Below are 16,606 nucleotides of genomic sequence, written 5' to 3'. Positions count from 1 at the left end.
GATGTGCATTTAGGAAACAACATCTGCTGATATACAGAAGCACGCAGAGGTAATGTCATGTTTCTATATGCATGTTTCTCTATTAGCCAGTGAGCTGTTTTAAGTTCCACGCAAATAGAGAGATACGAACCAACAACAGAAGGGTATTTGTGATCTTGGTTAGAAGCAAAGCTACAGCATTGAAGGCTCTCTAGAGGGCCTATGCTGGCTGCATGCTGGGCATCAGGTCTTTCTTGGCCTTAAAGGCTAAATGGGAGTAAAAGGGAATAGGAGTATCCCATAATCTATCCCAAATCTAGGCTGATTTGAATAAAGGCCCAGAGAAGGAAATTTCTTTGGCCATTCACTATGGCACAAATCTCATTTCAGGCAACTCAAGTCATGCCTATTGTAACTTAACTTTCTTTCAGTGAAAGTAATCAACTGTTTTGACAATTTAGTTTCAAATTCATCACAATAATCTTAGTGGTAGACTTAGAATGAAAATGATGTTTTATCTAGTCTGCATGCAGGAGAGAATGTGAGAAATAACAGTCATGGTTGGAAAGGAGACAGAACAAGCCCTCTGTGTGAAACAAAGACATGCCACTGTGTGTAGCAATTCTCAAGTTGTGACAGAAGTTGACTCTGACTTGTTGGTTCAAACCGGCTAGTCCAATTAGCAGCTATTTCCCCTTGCCCTCTTTGGTTTGGCCTACATAGATTTGATCTGATGGCTGGGGGATAAATGGGGCTAAGTAGCTCTTTTGAAGATATACTACAGGTCTATTTTTGACGCAGCGCCCAAGTCCAGGGAGGACTATCCATAGGAAATCCTATGTAGGACAGGATGAAGCAGGAGTTCTGTCAGGGTGGGACTCCCTAGGCTTTTACTGAATTTGCAGCTACTTTGATTTCAGTGGCCTTTTTATGGAATGAACTTGTCTCTCAGAGTGGCAGTTGATGTGCTGGCCGGGAGGAAAACGGGGCAAATATAATCAAGTATCGTTATTTCTGTATGGTTTAAAAACTGGTACACCAACTTTGACTGAGAATCTTAGGTCTGAACTTCATAGATAAGGTACAGAGAGAATTAACACTTATGTTTTGCCAAGAATAGGTTGCCTAAATAAGCTTGGTACAAGCTTTCCCTCTTCTGTTGAAATCCACTACTTCAAATTAATTTTTTTTTTCTTTGCATCCATTACTAAAAATGTAACAGCCTTCAAAGGCACTGTTACATCTGCTTCTCCAAAATCCACTTTAAGGTAAAGCCACATAAGCTTCCGTTCTCAAGGCAATAAAAGAGTTTTCATGAAAGTGAAGCCAAACCTCTACTAGACTGCATTAAAAAGCATATGTAGGCTTCTTGGTCTACTAATTACCTACCACCACGCATACGAGCTGTATTCTGCTGCCTTTCACTGTAACATTCAATAGCAAGATCACTGTATTCCAATGTGAATTACCACAAACAAGCCAAACTATACACACTCATTTGAATCAACTCATTTTTGCTTTTGTTAGGCACCATATACTTAAATCTCATTAAAATGTTAATAATCACTACCTTATGTACCATCATAAAACAACTGCTATAAAATTTAGTTAAATAATTATTTTGAAGTATCAAGTGATTGCATATTATCTTTCTAAACAGTCAATATTCTGTAGTCCTAAAGTACTACTTCAATATGTAATATTTGTGTTTAAGTTCCATTCATTTTACAGAGTTTACTGCTGCTAAATTTAGGGTTCGGTCCTGTCAGTCATCTCTCAAACATCTTTCTTGTTGGGGTACAAGCTGGACACAAATTTACTGCTGTAGAGATATACTATGAATAATTATGGCTGTCCACATACATAGGTTCTTAATAAATACATTATTTGCTAACCGTTCTCTTGAAGTACTAAACTGGTTTTCTATACTAGTACATCCATTGCAGAAATTTTTTTTCAGTTGGATTATTAATACCACATTCTTATTAAGAGGGCTGTCAGCATATTAGCATCATTTGTATTTTAGCAGTTAATAATCCAAGCTAAAGCTTGGGTCATAAAAATAGCCCTATTTAGAATCAGCACTTTTCCCCTGGTGTACACGGAGGCAAACAATACACAGAAGGAACATAGCTCACTCAATAAACACTAGAGAAGAACTCAAAGCAAATGCTATCCTGAAAGAACAGAGGTCAGACAAAACTCTGTGGTGGGGCTGAGGGGGACATGTTATTTGAGGTTTAGTAAGCAATTAGGGATTATGGTTAATAGCTGCAAGCTTTTTTGAAAAGTCCTAAGTTGTGTTCATAAAAACTGTAAACTAAGTACATAAAACTTTGTTAAAGTGGAAAGATCTAATCTTCCCTGTGCATGTAATACAGCTGTCCTACATTATGTTTTTGTGGATGTTTTCAATATAGAAAGAACAGTTTTCAAAACCTTTTTTTATTGTTCTGAATGGCACCATTTTAAATCTAGCTTTCTAAAAGCTGGTGCATAAGTCTATAATACATACTCTGTTGTTTCTTAAACTTTTATGGAGAGAAAATTGTCTTAGTTTATTCTTTTCTGGTGAATGAATAAATTAATAATGCAGATATTATGGAAAAGTAATTTAGTGTGAAATAAAGCTGTAGAATTGTTTAAGCAGGAGAAGAGACCATGGAGGTTTATACAATACAATATTAATCCAAAGCATTATTTTTTTTTAAATAAAAAAGTAGTGGACAATTATGGTGGCACAGATTTGATTTTACTGTTAAGACTTTTTCACAGACTCGGTTTAAAATGCAGCAAGGCCAGTCTACGTGTCTGAAGTATCTATTCAAGTCCTAGAAACATAACTGTTTTCTCCATCTTTGTTTTTTTGAGCTATCAAACTACATTTCTCAAATTAACAACAGTGAAATACGGAGCTGCACTTTTCTACCATTTTGCAGGGGCAAGAATCAAAGGATGGAACATATATCCACACAGTAGGGTGTCCGTATTTTTATCAAGTTTGGATTTACTTGCAAAGTAATTCATTCAGTTTTCAGAAGCAATGACTGCTCAAAGAGCGCTGCTCAAAAACCAAGTCCTCCCTTAAAAAAACCCACCCACTGTCATTGAATTATCATCCTTTTACAGCAAGTGGTTGGTGTGTTCAAGCTTTCCTTTACAATTTGCTTTGGCCAGAGAGTTAAGGAGGCAGGTTTTTTTATCTAATACCCAGGCATTAAAAATGTATTAATGCAACTATTTTTAGATACTATATATACCTTAAAACAAATGTGTCCTCTTATCAGTCCATAAGGAACAGGTCCATAGCACCTGGAATCTGTAGAATTCCTGAGATTATCACCTTCTAACCAAACATGTCCTTTAGGCACCTATGATTAAGTGAGATTGAAATGTAAAAAGAAAACAGAATAGAACGGTATTAAGCATAGTCTGCCTTGCAATATATTGCCTGATTTCTGTGTTCTGTATTTCATGGCTGTATAATGAATTAATTTTTTATTGAATCTAGTAAGACACAGTGCCAGATTTGGAGGGATGAGGAGGAGTGCTCCAAAGTATCTGTTCTATCATGTACTCAAAAAAACAATGGTTTGCAACAAAAAATCCAAAATGAAGATGTAAGAGGTTAGACCAATGTGACAGGGTCATTAATTTAATAGACTTCAAAAGAGGTCATTAGGATGTTGACTGAAAATCTGCCCTCCTGTCGCAGTAACAGCATGAACAGGGCAGCCACACACTCATCAACATCCTGGGGCCAGCACCAAGGCTAGACCTGTTAGTAGATTCATGATGAACTAACTGGTAATTGATTGTGACATCAATTACAAATAATCTCATCATTTTATCGGAGTAGGCTTGTCAAAGTTCTAATTAAGATCACAGTTCATTCTATGTGCAGGCAGAATCCACAACACATTATATTGCAATAATGATGATCACAAAACAGCAAATCCTTTTTTATAATTTGAAAATTAATGATGGTGACCTTATACTATATGACAAAGACCTTTCGTTGCCTATAGATATTATGCATTAACTATATTACATACCATAGATTCATGGCATTCACTGACTCAGTGACAAAATGAGAAATAGCAACATAGCTGTATTAGTTACTTCAATAAAAGTATAAAGCTTTCATGCATTAAAAAGTCACTACTATACATCTTAGTTTAATATTTCCACTTGGAATATACAACACTATTTTTTTTTAAAAAAACCTCTTACAAGTTACCAAATAAAATAATTATTTTTGTAATCCTTTTATGTTTCTAGAATTCTAAACCAGGCTGAGTATTTAAAAGCAGCAACATATTCTTAATCTAGATAATATTTAATGTGGACTTTTTAAGTTAACATACATTTTCCCAAAACCAAATTTGCACTTGAAACATTACTTTGCCCACAATTCTGAGAAAAAAATATAGAAACAAAATGTAAAAAAAAAAATAAAAAATTAAAATTAAAAATCACATGCCACTCAAGTTTGAGCAGTATAAATGTTAATGTTTTGGAAATAAGCTACATGGAGTCATAAATACCATAGTCTACATATACAGAGTTCAAGGATAACAGACTGAAAATGAAATACCACTCTAGTAGTAAAGTCTGGATGTGAAACATTAATAATAAAAACAGTTCCCCAGACAAACATTTGAGAAAAATACAACTGAAGTGTAATTGTTGGTACTGAGAGGTATCTGGCCAGGTAGCACTCACTGGGAACCTCATCTTTAAATAAGCCTTTTAGGCTCTTGCTTGAGTCGTGCTCCTGCCTGCCTGTTTCCAGACTGGGATCTGAGGATAGCCCGCTAGCTGAGAGGCCCTTTGTTGAGCTGTGGCAAATGTATAAGCTACAGATTAAGAACCAATAGTTTGTCTCGGACAGCGGCAAAAAGAGATAGTAATCATAGAAAGCGTAGCTCAGCCTGTCCATCTTCTCCCAACCACCACCCCCTGTATTTCTCTGGTATCCAGGATAGGTGCTTTTGGCATGCCAGAGGGCACAGCCCTGCCTCATCATTTCAGAATCTATATAGAATCACAGAATGGTTTGGGTTGGAAGGGACCTTTGAAGGCCATCTTGTCCAACCCTCCTGCAATGAACAGGGCCATCTTCAACTAGACCCAGGTGCTCAGAGCCCTGTCTAACCTGACCTTGAATGTTTCCAGGGATGGGCATCCACCACCTCTTTGGGCAACCCGTTCCAGTGTTCCACTACCCTCATCATAAAAAATTTCTTCCTTTTATCTAGTCTGAATCTACACTCTTTTAATTTAAAACCATTATTCCTTGTCCTATCTTAACAGGCCTTACTAAAAAGTTTGTCCCCATCTTTCTTATAAGCCCCTTTTAAATATTGAAAGGCTGCAATAAGGTCTCCCTGGAGCCTTTTCTTCTCCAGGCTGAACAACCCCAACTCTCTCAGTCTGTGTTCCTAGGAGAGGTGCTCCAGCCCTCTGATCATCTTCGGAGCCCTCCTCTGGACTTGCTCCAACAAACAGCTCCATGTCTTTCCTGTGCTGAGGACTCCAGAGCTGGATGCAGTACTCCAGGTGGAGTCTCACAAGAGCGGAGTAGAGGGGCAGAATCCCCTCCCTCGACCTGATGGCCATGCTTAATTTTGATGCAGCCCAGGATATGGTTGGCTTTCTGGGCTGCAAGTGCACATTGCCGGATCATGTCCGGTTTTTCATCCACCAGCACCCACTTCTCAAGCTTGACCAGGTCCCTCTGGATGGCATCCCATCCCTCAGAAATTTCAACCGTACCACTTACTTAGCTTGGTGTCATCTGCAAACTTCCTGAGGGTGCACTTGATCCCATCGTCTATGTCACTGATACGTATGTGGAGCTGTAGACCAACAGTATGTCTAAACCCTTTTGAAGCCTACTGATACTATCTATCTCATCTCCTTCCATAGCCCCTGTGTAAAGGAGTGCCAGCTTGTTTGTTTTAAAGTCATCTCCTCCTAGTTTTCAAGATCCTTTACTTGTTGTCCCACTCCTTCAGTACAGCAATTCTGCCTGTCCCCTTTGCTATTTTGTAGGCTTATCAGATTGCTGGCGTGTGCATGGAAGTGCTTTCTCTGAGACAGCCACTTTGTTTCAGCTAGATGTCTTTGGCCCTCCTCCTGCCCAAGCAGCTTTGCAAACAAATTAACCAACCAGAAGCCAATTTAAAATAAATTAAATAACATTTCTATCCAGAGTCAAATGACCTGTGTAGAATATACGCCTCAGCACATGTGGACAGATGCTTCTGAGAGGTCTCTATTTGAGAATGTACCAACATTCCTATTTCCCTCAAAAATTCTGCAATATCCAGCCTATTTAGAGTGTCCAGCAGCAATTGTTAAGTTAGTTAGATATTCATCGTCACTTATTCACAGTGTACACACCTAAAGCATTCACTGTGTACACACCTTACACGAGTTTGTTTTTCAGGTCCATGTTACAACGCAGAGCAGCATTGACCTTTCTGGTGCAAACTCTCCTGTCCAGCATCTACCAGAACTACAAATCGTACATCAAACTACTGTCATTTTGAACTACTATCTCAGCAAATATACAAAAAGGAGAAGCATGAATTACTGTGAAAGGAAGTTTTGGGGTTTTTAAAAATGAAATAGAAAAGCAAACCTACATTAACTTTTCACATTTCTGAAAAAGTGTCACTTCTTGCAATGCACTACTGTTTCACACACAGGACACACCAGCTCCACTTCTACTTTACTGGTTCCCATGCTTTCTCGCTTTCCCCAGTTCGTAGGCAGAACATGACGCTCATCTGTTACTACATGAAATAAGGACCCCTCACAACACAAATATATCTAAACACTTCTAGACCTTCCCATCTTTCTTCCAGGCTCCAAAAGTGTAATAAATAAAGTGCTTTTGCCACCTGTGGCAAATCACTTACTACTTGTAATACTATTAATAATTAGTTGTCTAAACAAGATGTTCATAATTTGCATTCCAGATAGAACATTTGCAATAAAATATGTTCCTATATCCTGAAATTCACCACTTAACGGTAACTTTTGTAGTTCTCCATGGAAGGTATGACAGGACCCTATAACTCTAAAATTGTCATTAAGAGTACTGTCACAACGTATGATTCATCCAGAGATAATACAGTATAATACCTTTGTATGGTGTCTGTCCATCATCTAGGCACTTCACTACAATCTAGAATTAAGACAAGCTAGAAAAATCGCATGAATTACATGAAAATGTAAAACTAAATACCACTGACAGGCCATAACCATTAATTAAAAAAAATACATATATACACCCCTTTGAAATAAAGGCTAAAGCCAGAAACCTTCAAGGGTTTATGCACCAAGCTATTTCTAGGCCACATCATTGATTTCAGTGGGATTACTCACATTGATTAAAGTTAACTTTCAGTATCAACCTTTGCAGAATCAGGACCCAATCTGAAATGCCTCAAAGCTATTCAAGCTAAGTAGCTGGGAATAAGATACATCTTTAATCAAGGAAAAAAGAAAAAAAAAAAAACCTGTTCAAAACTTGTATTTGTAGTAAGAATATATTAATTACACGCCAATAGGCTGCTACTGCCAAAAAACCCAAGGCAATGGGAAAGCCACTTGCTTGACAATTCACAACGTTGCATTTTGGTATCTACAGGCCATGGACCATGCACCTCTTAGACAAAATTAATTGTATCTAAGAAGTACAGCGGAAATCAGTTACCATTGCTACACACTGCAAGGTTGTGAATACAAAAAATACTGACAAGAGTGCCAAAAGCATTTAACTTCCACTGGGCAGCATTTCAGTTCTCCCTTACTCATAGGCCAGAACTAAGATGTGGAAGTCTCACAAGCCCAACCACCGAATTTTCACATAACTACCTTGCAGGTCCCACACAAAACCCGCAATTCCACAGCAGTGCAGGTTCACACGAAAACACATAGCCTCTGATTGTCTGCAGGCTACTCTGCCTCCCCAACCCTTGTGCCTCTGGTTTTGTATAGATTGAGGATTTATTTCCAAGGAACAGCAGTCCTCAAGCAGAACTGGTTATCTGCGGCGCAGCTTATATGCATGAGAATACAGGACAGTGATCAGACATATGACTCTTCCCCTTCCCCGGCTCTGGGGGCTCTAGTACAGGAGCAGAGAGACCAGAAGAGCAAGATTAGCATTCAGAACAACCGAGCTTGTAGCAGTAGCTTATTCTGTTTCAGCTCAGATAAAGAAGCATCTTTCACGGCAACAAACTGGCTAAATTTGCAGGGCTGTTGGGGTATAGTTAAAGGGGCAAAACTGAACTACTGGTCAGGTATTTGATGCATACTTACTAGCAGAAAACATTATTTTACATAAATGGGAAAGGGTGGAGGGAGGGAATCAACACAGCATTGTATTCTTTTCGTCTTTTTTACATGATGCTAAGCTTTGAGTAATCTCACTAACTTCAAAACCAAGAGATGAGATGCCTGCACTCTAATATGCACATTAACTGACATACTAGAAAACTAATACAATGCAAAAATTAACAGATTACATTATCTGCCTCAAAAATTCCCCCACACCCAACTAAATGAAAATAAGTTTTTGTGGTATGGTTTGGGGTTTTTTTTGATTTATGATTTTGGGGGACCAGGGAGGGAGGTACTAAACATGGAGAATAGGGATTTTTAATAAATAAGTGGAGAATTACAAACAGGAATCTCTTACAATCTCTCCTTTTGGAATTCCAAACACTCTGTTTGTCAGAGAACATCAGCATGTACAATCAGCTGGGAGTAGATGAAGTTTGAACTTTCATAAGGTCACAGGTATTCACATCACCTCCAGCAATATCGAAGTTTCAAACTGAAGAACAACTTCAAATCGTTCCCATGTTTTCTTTTCAGTTCAGAGGCTTCCTTCTTGAGCTATGATAAGAACTAATCTCAGTGCTGGACAAAAGAATAAAGTCTGCAAGTTCTCATCTATCCCTACTAAGGTCTATTTAAGTGCCTCCTACTTTGGTACAAGCAACAAATGTAATTGCTTCATGGCCTGCGGGTGTTCATTTAACAAAAGAAGCTTTTGTGAATAAACCACAGGTGTTACCTTTCTTGATTAAAGTGAAATATGATGAAAGAATCTACAATATCAAATGACAAATTTACTAAATACTGATTAAATTGCCTTATTTAAGTAAATTGCATCTAGTTAGGATAAAATATACACCATAGAAATGCAGGAGTTTGTTTTATCACTCTATACTTAAAAGTCTCACGTAACTATTCCTTAATCCTTTATTTACTGATTCAGAACCAAGAGTGAATAATGCTTAACAGATACTCTTTTTTTTTTAATGATCTGGTCACTCTAGGCACCATTTTTATGTAGGCTTATCATAAATGTTGTTCGTATTAAGGTTCCCATCTATATAAACCCCAACATTAATTAGATCAATAATTTCAAAATCAGCATAAGTATTTACATTTCCTTTTTTGTGCTGGAAAAAGCTATCAAATGGTAGCAACCACACTGGAACTTTAACAGTATAGCAGATCTTAAATCAGCATCTTCTAAGTATCATTAAAAGGTTGAATTACCTGGAATTTAATACTTCTTAAAAGAATATAACAGAATGAATTTACTTTAAATTCATAGGTACTTCCAAGCAGTTTAGCATTTTCCTTTTACTTACTGAACAGCTTAAGTTGCTGATGAATAATATATTATATTATATTACATTATATATTATATTATATAATATACTTGGCCCAGTTTGTTTAAATATACATATTAAAAAGAATACATTCTGACCTTGGTCCAGATCATTATGAGAAAAGGTGACAATGAAACACAGAATAGGTTTTAATACAGAAATTAAATTCACTATGATGAAATATTTATGTTATGAATTAATTCTCTATATTGTCATTGGCTGTTTTAATAGACAATTTATAAAAAGGTAAAGATATGAAGACTTGTCTAAGTTTTGAAATTAATTACTAACCAATATTAAAATCACATAACCTTCAATGGTAGCAATGTTAACTCATATACTACAAGGAAACGAAGGTATATTAACTTAGATTTGAATTTGTAAGACATTTTTCTCTATTGTACAAGCATAGCAGTTGACCATTGTTCTTTACTGTAACACTTTCCCCAAATTTTTATTAATCTGTCAAAGCATTCATTACTTATTTGAATGTTTGGTTTTTAACCGTTGTTGCTCCTTCTAACCGTTGTGCAATGCACAATTAGCTACTGCTGCTCCTGAGCTTGGTTACTTTGAACTTAAAAGGTTTGATCACTGCACTCACTGCTTTGTGGGAAAGATCGCAGAATTTCACATCAGAAATATCTATGCCAGTCAAATGACGAAAAGATATGCTTTCTCTCAGTATCACTTTTTGGCTGTTGCAAAAGTTTCCAACTGTGTTAAATAAGAATTCAAACACTTGCATGCATTGTTTACTTTACTTCTACAAATATTCTCATTTAATGCTCAGATCTAGACCATATTGTTAAATATGCTGATCTGAATCAGGCTGAAAAGCTATATATCCAATTCTAAAAATCTCTAGCTGCAACCCTGAATTTAAAATATTTTTCCTTTTCTAAAAATATCAGTTAAAATTAAAACTTAATAGAATTAATAAAAACTATGAGCAAATATTACTGTCATGAAGAGTAAGTAATAAGGCAATGATTCATCAGTCCAAGCTATAATTAGCTTTCTTGATTTATAGAAGATCAGTATTTTGGAAGAACGTATTGATTATAAATCCAGCAAAGATTACGTAGCAGTTTGCATAGACTTTTCTCACACCAATCATTAAGAAGGATTTGATTCTTTTCTTCTCCAGAAAAGAGATGATGTAACAGGGTCACCATAAAGTCTAGGTTTGAGAACACCTATGGGTTCAAACCCCAACTGGAACTTACTGGTCAAAACATACAACCCGTTACCATCACCTGCATGCCCTGGACAATGATATACCTAATAAGCCTGGTAGTACTAATGGCCGATAAACACGCTGAGCAGGCTTAAGGAATCTTAAAAGTATCGTCTGCCAGGTCCATCAGGAGCGACCTCAGTCTCTGCTAATCAATCTAATGCCTCAGGTCTGCGTGATCTCATCATCCAACACAGTGGGAAGGCCTTAGCTAGTATGTACAGGAGGAAAAAAATGAAACGGGTCCTTCTTTCAGACATGAAGCTGATCTAGGCAGACTAAAACTTGTGTTCAAGATCTTCAGTGAGTCCTTGAGAAGTTGGTTTCATCATCCTGAGTAGCTTCCTGGAAGTTGTTACTTAACTTGGAGCAAAGGAATAACGGACTCATAAAATCTTTAAGGTTCAAACCGATCTGACCATTACAGCCAAGACTCTATTCCACAGAGGAAAAGCATCCAGTGCTACACATTCAGAAATGACTGATCTTGGAACAACTTTCCCTCAAATCAGCGAGATTTCTTTATGGTTTTCTTTCAAGGATAAATTAGCTGAACAGAACAACCAGGGCAATGTGTGAGAGCCTGGGCAGAGCTCTCCCTCACCCCCGTGTAGCTGGCCTGCACTCCAGACCAGCTCATACGGTGCAGCTGTCTCATCTTGGTCCAAACTGTGGGGAGGAAAGAGCTGTTTGAGAAGAGACCTCAGTGGGGGCTCCTTCAGGAGCAGTGTTTAAGCTGAGCCTCTCGCTGCTGTCCCCTTCCGGAGCTACGATACAGGCACACCCATGTCTGGCCACCGCTGCCCTGACCCCACAGACACAAGGATAAGCTATGGTGAATGGTACCGCTGCTGTCACATCAAGTCACTGTTCTTGAAATAGCAAAAACAAAACTGCATAGGTAAAAAGACCAATCCGTTTGAGCAGAAGAAACCCTGGAAATATTGGGAAGTAGATAGATAAAATTCTTCGTGTTTCTTTTCCCTTGAATAATTCAGTTTTGACAAATCAGGATTTTGATTTAGAATTACTTCTCAGAAGATTCGAGATTAGCTCTAGCCATGAACTCTCTGTACTGGTATATAGAGGGATCTGCAAACTGAACAAATCTGCAAACTAAACAGATAGGCCAAATCAGTTCTCCTTTCCCACCGGACATTTAGCATACCTGCTGCTTAAGACTATGGCATAACTTTCTCTCAAGCCTCTAGAACGCTAGAACTAAGGAGAAGGAGAAAGAGTAGGATATTTCTTTTCTCCTGGCCAGCAACTACTAAAACTTACATTACTGAAATACTAAACCATGAGTGTAAGCTAGCTGTTAAGATACTAAGGACAAAGGAGTAAGACCTAGGGTTTTGAGAATTTTAATTGTTATTTAGGATATTTTAAAGAGGCTACCCAATGGTATTGAGTGCTCTGAAATATCAAACCACTCCTCAGTGTCTTACGTTGTACATCCAAAATCTGTAGTACTGTCCAGTGATTAAGGTATTGTGTTGTTTACATTATGTTATTCTTAGTATCCACATAATATTTTTACTGCATTTGACAAGGACTGTTTAAGAGTTAATAGCGCTGCGCAAGACCACTTCTCCAATCTGCAAACACAGTAAGATGCATTATCTTCGGAATTATGTTAGCTCTGGAGCTAACCACAGGATGAAGAGATGCCATCTCCGCAATGAACCTCATTTTAGCAGAAGGTAAACATACTTCCCCCACATCAGCTAGTCTCACAGCATTAGTGGTGTGTTGTGATTGATTACCAGCAGAGTGTTGCTGAGATATGGATTTGTATCTCAGCTTTTTATCACTATGACTTGCAAAAGGCAGTTCCTTATTTACAGACTCTAGCTGTATTAAGTGACATTATTAGGTACTACTTTTGTTTAAGTGACACAAAGGCTTAGCATATTGGTGGTTTATGACATACAAGCTGTTTTAATCTGATGACTTACCCCTCACTTTCTCAATTTGTAAATAGGAGCTGCAGCACAAGAACATATGGTACTAAAGAAATTAAAGCTAAAGTAAATGGCATTAAAACAAATTCAAATATAACAATAGGATACTCAATCTGAATTATAAAACTGGATCTGTATTAAGACTTTTAAAAACAGGAAATAAAAACCTAAATATGAAAATTAACCTTTCAGTTGTTTTTTTAAAGACCATTTCAGAGGTCTACTGTGAGTAATTTCCTTATTAACCCACATTACTTGCATTTTATAGTTCAATGAATAAATCAGTAAATATATTTTTTTAGTAATTGAAACTGGGTCTGAATACCACATTACCTAAAATCAGTAGTTTACCTTCTTAAGTTATGCATTCATACCACTTTGCTTCTGATACAGTAAAAATGGTATGCATTCTTAAATGTTTATTACAGTAAATACACTTACTTATACCTAAACACACCATCATTGAGCACAAAACCAAAAAAGAGCCCAGCAAAAGTGCCAGCCTACATATTCCATACTGAATATTAATAAAAAGACAATGGAAAATTAAATTTTCCTAACTTCGTATTACTATAGCAACTTACTCAAAAAAGGAATTTCATCATCCGTTCCATGTAAATAGGAAGATTCCCCTCATTATTATTCTGCAGATTCTAGCATATAAAGCATCACGTACCATAAAGGGTCCAAGGTAAAGACATTCCTTATGTACTTAAATTTTAATTTGAGCACAGGCTTCATTTAGACCAGTCAATTTGATATGTGGGATTAGTTCCATCAGCTTGTAATCCAGCCATGACTCCATCAAAGACAGTTTTCTGGTACAGCTTTACACTTAGTACGCTCTGACAAAAATAATTTTTCTCATAGGATATATTACTTCAGCTAAGTATAGCAGCAAAAGTATTTTTATACCACTGTAAAGACTTTCACATAACTGCCACTGCTGTACTGCATCTCTGCTCAACTGAAATATCTCTTTTCAGAACAACTTACTCAACTTATGTATGATTTATTGTTCATTTTTACTATAGCTTGGAAGGTTGGTTTGTTGGGGTTTTGGTTGTTTTGTTTGTTTGTTTGTTTTAAATCTACAGGTATCTACTTGGTTGTCTGCAGCAATAAAGTATCTCATCTGTGTAATTTTACAGAAAGCAAACTGTAAACAGAGTTCTGTATTCTCCTGTCTATATATATAAGCCATCCTGAGAAGTATATTCATGAATGAAACAGGATTGGGAGCAGGATCTGATTTAATTCTTATCAGAGTAAGAATCGTGTATGATTGTGCTTCTACGCACATAAATCCCTAACTTAAAATCTGTAAGAGATGCCAACACTAACATTGACACAGTCACTGCAGACCAAGCACAATTCCTGCTAACATGACCATAAGGATTCTCCTTTTGGGATGACGAGCAGCAGCTGATGAGAGGAGGTTTCCCTCTCAGCTGTGTTAAATATGTTTGTTGTGCTGCCATTATCCTGACATCCCCAGCAACTGGGTAACTCATCATACCTAACCATTATTGGGCAAACACCAGCAAAGAACAAAGCAGAGGTTCGAACTACCACATTTGGTAATATTTCTGGCATCTGATGCTTTGCAGTTACTCTACTGCAAGAAGTTTGCAAACATGACAGCAACTATTCACCATCCCTCCCCAAAACAGGCGACAAGCTAATCAAGGAAGCTGAGCAGTTCATTGCAACAAAAACAAACAGTCCTCTGACCTTACATGCTTTGGAGTCACTGCATTCAAGTATCACTTGGAGATTTCTCATTTTAAAAAAAACAACCAACCAACCAACTAGTAGCTTAATACAAACAAACCTCATGACAATTTCTAGGCTTTGCTCACTTAAAGAGCACCTGCAATTGTACCTTTCTCTGGCAGCACTTCTGGCCTTTTGGGATCTTCAGCAATCTTGTTTGGTTTTTGGTTTTGTGGGGGTTTTTTAGGTTGGTTTTTTTTTGTTTCCCCACAAACCCAGCTCAGGTTAATTCTTCTCAAGGAAGTATCAGCAAAACAAATAACCAGTTCTCTGTACATCTGCTGCTGCTATTTGCTTTGAAGAAATTTGTGTTTGAATTCAAAGTGCATAGCACAGTGATTCACTAAAATAAGGAACCTGATTAGACAATCATCTGAACACAGACATGTATCACTTTTTTCCTCCCCAACAAGAACAATTTACTTAGTGAATAATCCAGTGTAAGGTATGAGCATAAAGTGCAGATATCTATGTTGAGAATATACTCTTCTGTAAAGGATACGTCTCCTGAACAGATGGAAAGATCTACCACTAAAGATAGGAGGAAGACAGATACGCACTAACAAACAAAAGCATTTCCATTTAGATCATTTCTCCCCCTAGTTACAACTTATGAAGAATTAAGAAAGCTTGCATGTCACTGTGCTGTATGTCCACACATTAGCCTTTTTGAAAAACATACACAGGAAAACAGAAATTGGAGTCTGCATTCCTCATCCTCTCATTCTCCTTACATTTTATATTGAAATTGAAGAAAAGAAATCTTACACCTAGGGCAGAAAGTGTTCTGCTGGGTATTTGATTACCTCAGAGTTTCCAGAACAGCTGACATCCTGTTAAGTACAAACCTTTCCTGAACTTCCTTTTCAAGACTAAGACAAGGAAAGATGATGATTCTCAGCGAAACTCAGTTCTGTCAGTGTACACAGAATTCAGGTTTCCATTTCAGGTCGTTATGCTGTGGGAAATTCATATTTCATCTAAATTGCCTCTCCCACAGGAGGTAGAAAATTTCTTCAACTTGGTAAGAAAGGTGGGTTGGGGGTTTTTGTTTGGTTTTTTCCTTGTTTAAATGGTAACACAATTTGGTTTATAGAAAAACTAAATGCTCTGTCTTCCCCTTCAAAAGGTAAGAGAGAATGAGCTCCTTTCTGGCCACAAGTGACAGGAATGTGAACAGAAGCACTTGATCAGAAGGGCAGATCAGAGGCAGGTGCCTGAAATTTCTTGCCTCAACACTGGAGTGGAAAATGCAACAAATTCAACCCCTCAGAAGAGGGTAAGAACCATATGCTTGCGTTCTGGTCCTAGGTCTTGACTAAATCCAGACACCAAATCTAGACACAATGTTGACAAGGATTTTGTCATCGATTTTAGTAAGGACAGACTCCACTTCGCTGCTTAATACAAATGAAGCAATGGTACCTGAAGGCATACTGGTGAAGTTGGCTGTGTTTATGGTAGCTAAACTCTTTAATGGATTTATCTATCATAAGCAGTGGCTGGCTGCAAGGAGCGTTCCATAAACTTCTCTACCAGCACAGCACAGGACTTCAGCTATGGGCCAGATGCTAATTCTTACGCTAATTATGAGGATGAAGTGGATGTGAAAAGGCAACAGAGTATCTTTCTTTTAAGATTCAAAGCACCTGTGCAAAATCTGATGTCTCCACAAGGTGCAGAACAGAGGTAACAGTCAAACATCCTTTTGGGAAAAAAAAAACCCTACATTTTTCTGTCATCAGGATTTCTGACAATTTTTCTAATGATAGCCTAAAAACAACTTGCTGAAAACATTTTGTCACAAATCTTTCCAAACTTCTGTTAAGTCTGTCTTGCACAAGGACAAGTAAGTATTAAGAATATTTTTTCCTTTTTATTTCATCTTTGTACCTGACTTTTTGGACAAGTTAGGAAAACTACTTTCCAACCATAGT

General features: G+C 37.4%; 1 protein-coding gene across 5 annotated transcripts in view; it reads right to left on the bottom strand.

Annotated features, from left to right (window-relative positions):
* Positions 1 to 16,606, bottom strand: part of IMMP1L (inner mitochondrial membrane peptidase subunit 1) — a 37,655-nt gene that overhangs the window by 1,564 nt on the left and 19,485 nt on the right. For all 5 annotated transcript variants that reach the window (XM_075755292.1, XM_075755290.1, XM_075755288.1 and 2 more), the window contains one exon: positions 3,240 to 3,350. In XM_075755292.1, coding sequence (XP_075611407.1) covers positions 3,240 to 3,350 — 111 coding nt within the window. The remainder of the gene's footprint in view (positions 1 to 3,239; positions 3,351 to 16,606) is intronic.

This window comes from Balearica regulorum, chromosome 5 (assembly GCF_011004875.1).
Source record: "Balearica regulorum gibbericeps isolate bBalReg1 chromosome 5, bBalReg1.pri, whole genome shotgun sequence".
Lineage (NCBI taxonomy): Eukaryota > Metazoa > Chordata > Aves > Gruiformes > Gruidae > Balearica > Balearica regulorum.
Note: the sequence above shows the minus strand (reverse complement) of the source record. Positions and strands in the feature narration are given on the sequence as shown.